The sequence below is a fragment of the Festucalex cinctus genome, chromosome 9 (assembly GCF_051991245.1).
Source record: "Festucalex cinctus isolate MCC-2025b chromosome 9, RoL_Fcin_1.0, whole genome shotgun sequence".
NCBI classification, from domain to species: Eukaryota; Metazoa; Chordata; class Actinopteri; order Syngnathiformes; family Syngnathidae; genus Festucalex; species Festucalex cinctus.
Window position 1 is genome coordinate 11,143,846 of NC_135419.1, and position 14,968 is coordinate 11,158,813.

Here is a 14,968-nt window from a genome sequence, read left to right on the forward strand (position 1 = left end):
CTTACATTTTTCCATTCAGCGTTCCTACATTGTACTTTTGAGTCCATAAAGACAACCCAAAATAAGAGCAATTGTTGTTGCATTGTAAGTGATTGTTGTTGTTGTTTTTTTACACATTTTATCCACTGTGCACCTGGCGAGACTGCTGTTTCATGCAGCTTCAGTGTTTTCCCATAACCACATGATCCCTCTATAGCCATCAAGTGCACATTTAAAGCCCAATACAATATTCTGCTTTTGTTTGGAATCATTATAATGCAAGAGTTTCAGCAATACAGTGGCTCTAAAATGGAACTAAAATAGCAGGATCTCCTGGTACTGAAAAATTCTAAACTTAAAAATAAACACTCTATGTAAAATATATGCCTTACTTCAAATAAATAAATAAATGTGACTCTTAGTTGTTCAATAAATAAACAATCTTGACTCCAATTTGATGAACTACAGCATGTCCCCCCCCCCCCCCCCCCCCCATCTTACAAAAGCATTAGTAAATATTAGGGCCTCACCTCAAATGGATGATTTCCTTCAAATAAACACCCGGGACTCTTTCAATTCTAACTGTAGATGCCTTACTTCAAATAAACATCTGGGATCCTCTGTAGTTGAGGAAATCAACACTCGCAGGACTAATTGGTGATTTTTTTTTCTTCTTAAAGACACATTTACACATATTCAAGACTTCAGTATACTGAGATGTTCTCACACATTATCCTGAAATACTCATCACAAGATTTTTTTTAAATACCGTATTTTCCGCACTGTAAGGCGCACCTCATTATAAGGCGCACCTTCAATATATGACATATTTTCAAACTTTTTCCATATATAAGGCGCTACAGTAGAGGCTGGGGGTTACGTTATGCATCCATTAGATGGTGCTGCGCTAAAGGGAATGTCAACAAAACAGTCGGATAGGTCAGTCAAACTTTATTAATAGATTACAAACCAGCTTTCTGACAACTCCATTCACTCCCAAAATGAATAAACGGCTGTTTTATTATTTTCTCTGAGGTAAAGTATTAATATTAGCTAGCGATCCAAGATGGCGGGATCTTCTGCGCATGCGCGTCACCGATCGTGCAGGGTCACCGATAGCGTCTTGACAGCGAGACCTGTTGCGGCTCAATATTGATCCATATATAAGGCGCACTGGATTATAAGGCGCATGGTCAGCTTTTGAAAAAATTAAAGGCTTTTAGTTGCGCCTTATAGGGCGGAAAATACGGTATATGTTTCAGTAGGATGTGTGCTTGTGTGAGTGTGTGAGCATACAAACACTCCATTCCAATTATAGTAAGCAAGAGATGCAGGTGTGGCTACGCTCCACTGGATCACATCCTCCTGTAAAACAACCCCAAAAAAACCTGATTGCAATTCTCAGCGAGGAGGATGCTTGTAGAACTGTGTGTGTATGTGCGCGCGTGCCTACTGGTCCTCAGTTCGTCCGGAAAGTTCTTGAATAAATGTTGTTCTTGGCCAAGGGGCGCGGGGGGAGGGGCGGTCCCATTAATCCCGCCTGTAGCCTCAGTTTAATGCGGCATGCGTGGGTGAGAACTCACATTATGTGTGCGGCTTAGATTAATTAACTGATCTTACGGGCAAACGTGCCGCTGTAAAACTTTAGAGGGCTTCACAAGCGACGAGCCTAATGAGACTTTCATGAGCTCTCAAGAGCCGTGAGCCTGGATGCAGGCACACTGTCAGTAAATCAGCTGTAAAATGAATTTAAAAAGTGTCATCTGAGCACTCTGATTAAGAGGCAGCAAACATCTAAAGAGATTTCACCTTATTTGCTGAAGTATGATGCGCTGAAAACAAATGATTAACACGCAAAGGATTATTGTTGGATTACTGGCAGCAGAATGTGTTTAAAAATGTCAAAAATATGCGCACTGAAACTGTTATTGCTAAAGGCCAAAGGAATATTCCGTTTTTGACCTTTTTTGGTAAAATATTTGATAAAGTCAAGCTAAATGCAGCCATCTGACTTGAGTTCAAATAACTTGCGTGCTTGTTCGTGAGCGGCAAGTTGACAAATGGCTCAGGGCCACATGTGGAGCTCAGTAACAAGGTGAAATTGGTTCTCGGGTTTTTATGGAGTACAGACACAGAATATGTATTTCATAATTGTACCCACAGAGCTGAATTAATCTCAGTAACTGTATTGAGGCAATCATCAGCAAACGTTAGAGCGTTGCAGTGCTGTTGATAATGTTTAAAATATATCAATAGAGTTATGCCCTTGAGCATAAACATGTTCCGTTTTTTTTTCTTTCTTTCTTCACTATCCACGTTTGACTTTACAGCTCTGTCGACAGCAACTTATTTCTTTGACTGATTTTGCTGCCTGTACTTGCTTATGCATGAAATCCAAGGTGGCTGAGGTCACAAATAAGCTGGTTGTGTTTTAAATTCACACAGCGGTCCTTGGAAATGATCACAGTGAACGTTGCATACATGTAAATGTATCTGGTAGGTGAAGAAAAACAAAGCAAAATTGCAAACAACATCGCGGATGAATGCAAATAAGATGTGTAGCCCTTCATAGGACAAGGAACCATATTTGGAAACCTGATTGGTGCTTCGCTATAAGGCATCAGATCCATATGAGTTTTTAATCATCCATTTTCGTCAGCTCTGATAGGCTCAGATCACCCTAATGAGGACATGAGCTCAAGAAAATTGTTATACGGATATTGTGGAGAAACAAAAAGCAGACCGACTGACCAACTGTATTTCCTTGAAATACAGACACGGACAGAACTCAATTTATTTTGAACCCTGCACAGCATCACCTTTAATATGTATGCAGTGATTTTGTTGACAACATGCGGCATGACTCCACACTCTAATCCAGCATTTTGCCTCTATATGTGCTGTTGTTTTGGTTAGCATCAGAGTTCAAATGGGCTCAGCAGTGAGCAATTAGTTTGTTTGATACATAAAATTTCACCCCAAAGAACAACAAGAAGGATATTTTTAAAGAACAACCTACTGTATACATCCCAATATAGAATTTTTCCTTAAAATTACATTTATGGCAATTTTCTATCCTTCTAATTTCTAGCTCCTGATTGTAAAACAACCACAAGAGGGCGATACTGATACTGGTATTGCCCGCTGTTACGAGTACAATAAGGCCTGGTATCGGCCTGATACGATACCTAGTATCGGTACTCGCCCATCCTTAATCGAGACACAGTTACAGTATCCGGGGAAAAAGGAGGTCTTATTTTGACAATGCAACTACAGACCAATTGAGTCATGGCTGTGTGCTTTAGGAAACACACAAAAGTGTCCTAAACAGGGTTAAGCACAAAAAAAGAAACAGTCAGACATGCTGAAAATAATATATCTCTTTAATGTAGTATTAATTATTCATCTTATAAAATTTTATTTACAGGCAACATGATTTCACCAGAACTTAGTAGGAAATCACACCAAATGTTAAGCACTTGATGAGGATCAAACTGGACTATTTTGCAGCAACATGAATGTAAGCGCCACTCACTTCATAAAAATAGCCACAGAATATTCCACAAACATGCTGGGCTGAAATTGCCAGAACAGGCCACGACACTTCAGATGCACACTAACATAACAGCATCCCCCCCCCCCCCCCCCTTTATGTTAAAATGAAGTATTCATTCCTCTATTGCCTTCAAATAAATCAATAAAAAAATAAATACAAATAAAAATCCAATGTTTACCATTATTCCATAGAGGTATGTTAATTTTCTAACACCACCCCCGAAGATTTCCTAATATATGGCAGCTATTTTATTTATTTATTTATTGTTAGACATGAACAATAAATCTGGGCAGAATTAATTTGAAAACGGATTACATTTCATAAAACATACACAGATTTAAAAAAAAGAAAAAGAAAAAAAGAATACAAGTTGTGTCTGCTTTTGCAAGATAAAAACAATGTGGTGTCTGCAGGAAGTGATTGAATGACTTCCGGTCAGCTTAAGTCAGTTCTCAAACATAAAGCTGTGCTTGATAATAAGGCGACACACTGGATGTGCCTGCCAGAAAATAAATGCACTACGCACAAAAAGTTAGTGATATTTGGCTTTTGGATTAAATGTCAAGATGAACCTAAAATGCACTGTAACCTTTATGGGTGGAATTATGTTTTTTTTCCTATATTTTGTCCTACTGTTCACAGTTTTAATACTTTTTTTTTTTTGCACAACTTTTTTTATTCACTTATAAGGTGCTGAACTGCAAAATATACAACAGGTGTTTGATTGACTCACTTCTATGCCTTTCTGTGACTCTTCCAGTCTCTCTCTGTCTCTGTCAGGGCTGGACTGGCCATCTGGCATACAGGGCAGATGCCCGGTGGGCCGGCCTCTTTTGGGGCAGATGCAGTTATTTTCCTACATTTTACCACAAGAGACTGGACCACAATTTAGAAGGACAAGTCCATTAATCCATTGTGTGTTTAAGCCAAAATGCCAGGGCCATTTTTAATTATTATTATTTTTTTGTTGTGCCAGTCCAGCCCTGGTCTCTGTTGCAACCTGCTGGTAACACTATCTCACGGTGACACCGTGTTCACATCCTCAAACACCTGTTGAGAATATTGCCATTTTTGTTAGAATTGTGCAAAAAAGTACTGAAACACTGAACAGTTGTTGAATTAGCATTCAAAAGTTACCACCTGAAAATCAACGATATAACTTTTTGTGAGTAGTGTAGCTTGTATAAAAATAGATTTAATTTTACGTTCATCTAGTCTGTTAATACCGAAAGAGAAGGATTTCACTTCCAGTCGAACGTCCGGCCCACCAGCTCAAAGAACTTCCGGTTGGGCTGGTGGAAGAACTGGTAGAGTTTCTGCAGGATGGCGGGGGCTACGCGGGGGTGCGCCCTGCCCTTGGAGTCGTGCAAGCAGCGCTCCCGCCCGTGCTCCCGCAAACAGTAGAATCCCTTGGTCTTGTTGAAGTAGAAGTTGGAGGAGTTGATCTGCGGCTCCAGTCTCAAGAAGCGCTCCACCTTCTTCATCTCGGGAAGCGGGTCTCGGATCAGCTGGTCTCCGTCCACCACGTGGATGCTCTCCAGCGGGAAGTAGCGCAGCCAGTTCTGCATGTGCGCGTAGTACAGGCTGCGATTGAGCGCCTTGTAGCCCAGGTTGATTTCGCCGTCCTTCACCAGCACCGACTCGATGGGCCGGTAGCGTTTGTGCTTCTGGAGGCGGTTGTAGAAGACCTGCGTGTAGTCCGACAGCACGCGCTCGGTGGGGTCCCTGAGGATGAGCAGCAGTTTGACGTCCGGGTTCATCTGGTGGATCCGCTTGGGGACTTTGGCGGACGTGAAGTACGCGGGTGTTTTCTCCACGGTGATCTGTTCGGGGTAGGCGAAGGGCATCTGGCTGCGGTACCAAGACAAGCCCTTCTGGAAGTTGCTCTCCCAGTCGAAGAAGTGCACCTCGTTCTGGGCCGCCGCCACCGAGCTGTGCAGGCTCAGCATCTCGATGAGCGCCCGCGTCCCGCCTTTCCTTACGCCGATGATGATGATCCGCGGCAGCTGCTGCGCCGTCCCGTTGGGGTGGCCCGCCGTGCCGTTGTCGGCGGGGCTCGGCCCCTCGCCGTCCGGCAGGGGCCCCGAGGAGGGGATGGTGGGGGACTGCATGGCGAAGAGCAGCAGCCCGAGGAGCAGGGCCGCCATGAGCGAGGTCCTGACCCTGGAGGATTTCAGCCTGGCGAGAGCGACAGAACTGGATCCCACATTGAAAGCTGGCTCGGGGACAATGGGAGCAGTGAAGAGCAGAAAACAATCTGGGCCTCTTCTCTGCAAGGAAGAAAACACGATGTCGTGTGCTGTAAATGGCTTCATTTACAAGACGGGTGTGAAGTTCAGTTGTAGTAATAGTTTTAAAAACAATTCCAACTCTAGATAATACATTATCTATCTATCTATCTATCTATCTATCTATCTATCTATCTATCTATCTATCTATCTATCTATCTATCTATCTATCTATCTATCTATCTATCTATCTATCTAGCTATCTATCCATACATCCATCCATCCATCAACAACAAACCCCACACAAACCCCCACGAGAACTAGCCAATCTTAACAAATGAAATAATAATAATAATAATAATAATGATGATTATAAAGAATGGGCGAGTACCGGTACGAGGTATTGATATTGGGTCGATATCGCCTAAGGTATCGGCAGTGTCGTGGCCGTTTAACGATCGGGCGCCAGAATTTCAAAATTAGAAAAATTGAAAACTGCCATTAATTTCATGCAATTTTAAGGAAAATGCTATATTGGGATATACTATGTAGGTCTTTTATTAAAATGATCTGTCAGCATTTTTGGGGAAAATTTTCTGTATCAAAAGTAATAGTTGTATCGGTATTTGGTATCGGTGAGTTGAGTACTAGTACTGGTATTGATTAAAAAAATGATCTCAAACATCCATAATAATAATAATAATAATAATAATAATAATAATAATAATAATAATAAATAAATTGGGGGGAATTAATGCACAAAATATTTTCCAAAATTGTATTATATTAGAATTTTAAACGTTTTTATATATATTAAGTACTTTTTTAATTACTGAAATTATATTAAATGAACGTGCAGATAATCATAAATTTAAACCATATTATCCAATTATATTGGGGCGAGGGCTAAATGAATGTAGAAAATGCTACAAAATAAAATCCTTGAGTATGTAAATTCTCCATACTTGCCCACTCCTCTAAAAGTACAGGTATTAAAATGAAAAAAAAAAAAAAATCAAAATAAAACCATATATATATATATATATATATATATATATATATATATATATGTATATATATATATATATATATATATATATATATATATATATATATTAGGAGGTGTGTCAAAAAATCGATTAATAAAAGAATCGAGATTCTCATTTATTAATCGAATCGATATTAACATTCAAAAATCAATTTTATTTCAATTAGAAATTAAGAAGAAGGGGTTGTAGCCCACATGCTGTTTTTGTGGAAAAAGGCACTTACAATACAAAATTAATAAATGTTTAAACAAAAAAAAGACACTTTAATGTCTCTATTTGTCCATTTGTCTTGCAAAGCAGACTGGAGTAGATCGTGACAATGTTGTGCATATCTGTAAATTAAAGCAGAAATCATTTGTCAATCAAATAATTTTGAATTGAAAATTGTTTGAAGAGAGAATCGAAAATCGATTCTGGATCAAATCGTAGACCCAAAAATCACAATCAAATCGAATCGTGAGACAGTCAAAGATTCCCAGCCCTAATATATATGTAATGGTTCAATACAATATTCTAATTTGTAAAATCTGCTCAACTGATCTATACACACTTATTTCTGAGCCATGCATGCACAACAACAACTTCATACATAGTGGAGAAAAACGCGCACTTGAAGAGAGCAGTTACGCAAACGTGCTCACTTAGTTCATTCGGAAATCATTCCTACCTTTTTGGGTCTACAAAAGTCCGCGGGAGCAGGACGTGATGTTGTGCATCTCTCTTACAAACGCTCCGCTCGTTTACGCACTTACGCCCAGCAAAGCATCACCTCCGCGGGGGAGAAGGAGCCACTTTGACCGGGGGAGACAGCCTCCTCCGGCGAAGTGTCTGCACCCTGACTGCTCCTCCTCTGCTCTCTCTCTCTCTCTCTCTCTCTCTCTCTCTCTCTCTCTCTCTCTCTCTCTCTCTCTCTCTCTCTCTCTCTCTCTCTCTCTCTCTCTCTCTCTCTCTTGCATGAACGCCATCGAGGTAGCCGCGCCCCCTTCTGACTCATGATGACGTCACGGATGGTATTTGACTGAGGCCACTGCTGGCATGTGGGGCAGGTGACAGACAGAATTTAATATTAATGAAATATGAATGCCACTTAAATTATTATCATTAACCACAAATATAATTAGAATCATTTTGCATAATATTTTTGAATTCCAAATACAGTGTTCCCTCGTTTTCCGCTGGGGTTAGGTTACAAAAAAAATACCCGCAATAAATGAAATCCGCGAAGTAGTTAGCTTTATGTTTTACAACTCTTATAAATGTTTTAAGGCTCTAAAATCCCCGACCGCACAATTTATACACTTTTCTCATTGAGGCATTTACATGTTCTCACATTTCTCTCTTGTTCAAAAACATTGACAATGTTCAAACCTTCATAAATTTGCTAAAAATGGGTATATTACTGTAAAAAAAAGATGCAAAATTGCACTTAAAAAAAAATCCGCGATACGAGTCCGCGAAAAGTGAACCGCGTTATAGCGAGGGAAGACTGTACTGTCAAAGGTTTGAGGACATGCCAGAATGAATATGAATACATACGCTTGGGGATGGAAAATAGATGCAATTCCTATGCTGTGGGCAATCATCCATATTAAATATATTTAATGGGAGGCTGTGAGAGGTCAATTCATCTGAGAGACTTTCCACATCCTTCAGTAAGTGCTGCTGTTTTTGTTAGCAACAGTGTTTAAATGGTATAACCATGTCTTTGTATGGATAATAGAGTTATTTCCTGTTATTTATCAAAATATCAATAATGTATGCCAGTGAGTGAATGGCTCATTTAAAGACAGCAAATACACCCTCCATTGTTAGCATTTGCACCTTGTGTGACGTTCTTGCCATCATCCCCAAGCAAGGAATGATTTAAAAAAAAAATGTTTTTATTCAATCATATGTCATCATTTTGTTTCCACTTTCATAGCACAAAGGGAGATCTTTTTGGACATTTGCCTTGAGAAGTACGCGCACTACAAAGTGACCTTTGTGTTTTCTGTTTGTATTTGCTGAATTGTGCAACCCTGCAGCAAACACACAAGTTTATTTTCTGCTCAGCCACACACTCCAGGAGTGCTCACTCAGTATTTGGGTGAAGTGAAGGTGGATGTTCTTGCATTGTTGAGCTTCTTTTTCCATGTGAAACCGTCTGTTTGTTCTTTTTTTTTTTTTAAACAAAAAAAACAACAAACAAACATTTTTGGCTAAATGGGAGTAAGTGGCAAGGAAAATGGCATAGGTCAGTTGGGACATTTTCACTTTATTTGGACTGTTTACATTACTTTACTTTGCAAGTGAACCACTACAACATCATTGATTTCCTATTGGAAAATTGTTTTGAAATTAGAACAATTTTAGCAGTGCTTAACTTGTTTTTATAGCTGCATGACAATTAAAACAGTTAACTCATTCACTGCCATTGACGGAAAAAGACGTCAAATTATGCATTTTTTTTCTGGTCTGGCAATGAATGTGTTAAAATGTTTCCGAAATAATTCCGTAAAATATTTACGATGGAGAAAGTCAGACGCATCACACTTAATTATTATTTCCTTTATTTCCTGTGGGAAAATCTGAACAAAGGGTGATGATGATGATGATGATGATGTCTTCCGTATCCAGAAAGCAGTCAAAGTGTTTACGATCCAAGCGACAAAACCCACTTCCTCACCTATAAACACCCCGGCTATGTTTTTGCACGAGTGCAACGGCGGATGAGATTGTTATTGTGCAAGATGAGGAAGCGGGAATTTCATCATCATCATCTTCTTCTTCAGCCGTCATCATTATTGCCATCATTGCCCGTCAAGAGTCACGGGACTGCATTAGTTGAAGTATGTTAAGCGAGAGTCTTCTGAACAAGTCTCAACAAGTCACGACAAGGCCATGAATGCCCAAAGGAGCTGAGAATAGACCTTGATGCATGCTGGAGGCAAGGCAGGTAGCTTGATTTGAAAATGTATTCAGACCTCTTGAACCTTTTCATATTTTGCCACATTGCAACCACAAAATTAATTTTTTTTTTTTTTTTTTTTTTAAGATTTCATGTGACTGACCAACATAAATAGCACATAATTGTAAAGTAGAACCAAAATGATACACCGTTTTCAAAATAAAAATTTCAAATAAAAATCAACCAATACTGTGTAGAGATACATTTGTTGCAATTACAGCTGAAAGTCTTTTGAGGTATGTCTCGAGACTTTTGAAAACCGTGTTTCATTTTTGTTGCACTTGACTTGCTATTTTGTGTTGGTCTATCACACAAAATCTCAACAAAACACAAGTTTTTGAATGTAAGGTCAAAAATTGTGGAAAAATGTCAACGTTATCTCCTGTTTTGATTGAAAGTCCAGTTTAGAAAATTCCTTCAATTTCGAAATGTAATCCTCCATTTTGAAATAAAGTCCAAGCAATGAGAAAAAAAATTACTGGATGGCTGCACTTGACTTGCTATTAGCTTACTAATACGACTTCTTCTATTGTTTGGCGCCGAGGAGTGCGCCAAATCAGAATCACTGGTCTCACTATCGCCCCCTTGACATGAGGCAGGAGAACTGCGTGCCTCAAGTCAGGGGGCGATAGTGAGACCAGTGATTCTCGGCATAGTGATGTGAATCCACGCCTGTGAGGCTAAGCGAGCGCTCGCCTCTTCTTAGTGTTTGAACGGTAAATGTGAAAATTCATCGATTTTGAAAATAAATAAATAAATCAAAAAATTGTGATGTTAAATGAGAAAGAACTTTAACACTGAATAAATATAAACATTTAATATATTTTAATTTTATATTTCTGTGCTGGGCGGCACGTTGTTGAGTGGTTATCACGTCCGCCTCCCAGTTCTGAGGACTCGGGTTCGAGTCCAGGCTCCGGCCTTCCTGGGTGGAGTTTGCATTTTCTCCCCGTGCCTCCATGGGTCTTCTCCGGGTACTCCGGTCTCCTCCCACATTCCAAAGACATGCATGGAAGGTTAATTGGGAGCTCCAAATTGTCCCTAGCTGTGCTTGTCATGTGGATGGTTGTTTGTCTCTGTGTGCCCTGCGATTGGCTGGGGCTGGCAACCAGTCCAGGGTGTCCCCCGCCTACTGCCCAAAGCCAGCTGAGATAGGCTCCAGCACCCACCGCAACCCTTGTGAGGAATAAGCGGCCAAGAAAATGGATGGATGGATGGATATTTCCGTGAGGCATGTGAGTTTGAAGGGGACTCTAGGTACTCTCTAGGTTGGTAAGAAAATTTCGTACAGTAGAAAAAAGGAAGTAAATGTTATTGGCAGTATATAAACATTAATGAATTATAATACACGCAGTAGGGGTCGGTAGGTACTGTTGGTTGGTTCGCAACATCTGTTGATATGCATAATATGAATGAATAATAACTCAGTCGCATTTTGAGAGACATTAGAAACATTAAAAGGTGGATACAAATGTATCAAGCAGCATATTGTTCCCCTCTTAAGATCTTTACCAATTAAACCAATAGATTATCAAACACGCCACAGCCAATAAGCACCTGGTTTGTTGACACCGGCGCTCTTCTCTAAGTGTAAACATCATTACCACTCAGGAGTTGGTTGCCGCACTTCATGTGGGCTGAGCACAGCCACCAGGGGATTACTATTTATAAACCAACACCAAAAAAAAAAAAAAAAAGGTAAGCGGAATCTGTGTGTATCAGTAATTACTGCAGAGGTGCAAATCCTTGGAAATGGCCTTCATCATATACGCACGCTGTGGCTAAGAAGTGAGGATAATGACTGGTGGGGGATTAACCCGACTTGGCACCAGCCAGCCTGCCCATTCCACTCCTACCATCCTTTGCCTGGATGGGAGTTAAAAAAAAAATAAAAAATGCTTGCCTAAGGCAGTTTTGATCAGCGTGTGATGTGATGCTGTGTGACAGGCCTCAGACACACACATTTACTGTAGTTTTCCCACTACTCCCCCCAAAAAATACTCCACTCAGAGGATTAGCGGGAAACTTCTGACACAGCCGCAGTTGAAATATTTTACTAGACTGCTCTTCATCTATATTGGATGCTCCTGTGTGTGTGTGCGTAGGTGTGAATCAAACAGCTTTCAAGCATACAAAAAAAAAAATATAAGGATTAGCAGCTGTTTGGCGTAAATAACGTTTTGGAAAATCCACTGGACTGCGGCTGGAGAAGTCATTCAAAGCACTTTTCTATTCAATACACAACACAGTTTTGTTGAAGAGGGGAAAAAAATGTCTTACATCTCCAGCCAGACAGTGGATGAACAAATGAATTGACAAACATGGTTTGCAAACCGCAATTTACACGTCAGCGAGACACTGAAGAGGATTGTTATTAACTTAAAAGCATTGAAGAAACATCTGCTGTTTGCAGATGTTTCATTTGATGGATAACTGTGAATAATTCAACACGTGAGCTGACCTGACCTATAATTGAAAGCTACAGTATGTGGGGAATGTGGAAAGCATAGCATCACTTTTTCATCACAAAATATGTTCTATTCATTCATTTACAGATTAATTAATCGTATTTTCTGAAAGACTCAATTCAAGAATTGCTTATTGCATTCAAAACACCTGTTGTGAATTCAGTTGCTTGTTAGAGAGCTGCAAATTGTGCAAAAAAAAATAGTTTCACCTTCAAGCCAACGCAGAGACGAATGCATGCACAGATGTTGTTTTGAACTCATGTAAAAAGCACATTGAGTTGCTTTTTTTGTATGAAAAGTGCTATTTCAATAAAGTTTGATTGATTGATTGATTGATTGATTGATTGATTGATTGATTGATTGAGGAATTCAAGCTTAAACATTTCTTGACAATAATATGTTACTGTGACCTCACCAATCTAAACATGACATTCTGATTAATATTTCATTTGTAAAGTAATGGTTATGAAGCAAAATCCAGCCATTTTTATCCATCTCAGGGAGCGGCCATTTTGCCACATGCTGTCGACTGAAGATGACATCACAGTTGCTCAGGGCTCAGGCAACGACCAATCACAGCTCATCTGTTTTCTGAAGCGGAGCTGTGATTGGTTGTTAGTTTAGACCTGAGCAACTGTGATGTCATTTTCACTTGACCGCAAGTGGTAAAATGGCCGCCTTCTTCTTCCTACTGGATTTTGCTGCTTAACTCCATCCATCCATCCATCCATCCATCCATCCTTCCATTTTCTTGACTGCTTATTCCTTACAAGGTTCATGGGGGGTGCTGGAGCCGATCTCAGCTGGCTTTGGGCAGTAGGCGGGGGACGCCCTGGACTGGTTGCCAGCCAATCGCAGGGCACACAGAGACGGAAAACCATCCAGACGCACAAGCCCACCTAGGGACAATTTGGAGCACCCAATTAACCTGCCATGCATGTCTTTGGAATGTGGGAGGAGACCGGAGTACCCGGAGAAGACCCGCGCAGGCACGGGGAGAACATGCAAACTCCACCCAGGAAGGCCGGAGCCTGGACTCGAACCCGAATCCTCAGAACTGGGAGGCATACGTGCTCTGCTTAACTCATATTCCACTAATATTAACCAGGACACCGTAAAAAAAGAAAAAAAAAACTTGAATTTTTGAATTCTGTTGACAACTTGTGGTTCCACTGCGGATTTTAAGTAATGTATGTTAAACAACAACAACAACAAAAGTCCAAAAGTTATCCACTTGTTGTTAACACAAGCAATATGTTTGAATGATGTGCACAACTTCCTCATCGGCTAACAGAGTTTTATAAAGTCTTTGTGCGTGAGATCCCGGTTGCAGATGGTTTGCTACGGGGATGAATCAAAGCCTTGTATTGTCAACCACATCAGTCATTATGGCTGAAAATAGGACGCATGTGTGAAATAGCTCTGATTTGGCTTTGTGTTCTCATTCAATGTGACGGCAAATGGGTCGCACTGCAGCTCTTGTGCCAAATAATCCACAGCGCACACCAAAAAGAAGGATAATGGCAAGAATAGTGTATGTGTGCCGTTTGGGCAAATGTTTGAGCTAATAGAGGGCAGCAGTTAGGAGTCCGTGGAGGGCTGTGAGAAAGGCCAGCTGTCGTACAAACGTGTGCTGGGAAGAGAAAGAAAATCAATGGCCATAATTGCTCAATAACAGAGCAGCCATGGAAGCGGAGAGATTGGGAGGAGGATGGATGAAGGGGGTCAGTGGCGTTTTTTTTCATATTACAATCTGATATTCCTATAGCTTCTTTTTCACTTGCCATTAACCTCTTAAACAAGTGACTGATTTTCATGTATGACACTTTGCCAACTTTGCACATCTCCATAGTGCCGTTCCTACTGTAGTTATCGTTGTGGATCAGGTACTCTGCATAATTTGCATAATTGTTGTTGATCAGCATTACACCGCACTACTGCACTTTATATTTTTTAATGACTCTCTGCATCATTTGCACACTTGTTGATGTATCGTTATTACCGCACTACTTCGACACTTTGTGTTGCTAAATGACTCTCAGTACTTTTACGTCTATGACTTAAATATATATTTTGTTAAAGTGGCTTGTTTAGTGTTCTAGAGTGGCTCCTCCAACTACCAACTACCAAATATATATATATATATATATATATATATATATATATATATATATATATATATATATATATATATATATATATATATTAACTCACAATTAATCGCAAATTAATTAAATATACAATAAAACATTTTTTTTACTAAGTTTCCATACTCTTGTGAACATAAAAGTGGAAACAAATGTTAAACTAATAGAAATATGGCTGCATCTTTTAGTCATTGATACGGTAATTGCATAATAATTCATAAAATTGAGTTAAACTTAAAAATATGTACTGTACTGTAAAAAAACGAGTGTGATATGGTTTTGTGTGTCATTTTTTTCTGCCACTAGATGGCATAATTGCTTCTGTAAGACGGTGACAGCTCAGTGCAGTTCTCTTTTCATATTAAGAATTATCTAATCTTTGACATGAAGTAACTTGTGAAATTTTGTACATTTTTAAAATTGTAAAATACAACTTGACCCCAGTCTCCACAAATATTTGCATTATTAAATTTATTACTGCTAAATTTTTTACATGGACATTGTCGGCTGCGTTGCGACTGGAATTCCTCCAAGTAAGGGGCGGTCATTAATCGCGGGTTGAAAAAATTTGTGGCGTTAAAGTAACTTCAAATT

General features: G+C 39.7%; 1 protein-coding gene across 1 annotated transcript; it reads right to left on the bottom strand.

Annotated features, from left to right (window-relative positions):
• Nucleotides 1-3,782: 3,782 nt before the first annotated feature.
• hs3st1 (heparan sulfate (glucosamine) 3-O-sulfotransferase 1) lies at nt 3,783-7,672 on the bottom strand. The gene is made up of 2 exons (XM_077531938.1): nt 7,480-7,672; nt 3,783-5,805 (listed from the first exon to the last, which is right to left on the bottom strand). Exon 2 carries the CDS (start codon nt 5,680-5,682, stop codon nt 4,777-4,779), a length of 906 nt encoding a protein of 301 aa, XP_077388064.1. The 5' UTR covers nt 5,683-5,805; nt 7,480-7,672; the 3' UTR covers nt 3,783-4,776.
• Between the last annotated feature and the right edge of the window lie 7,296 nt (nt 7,673-14,968).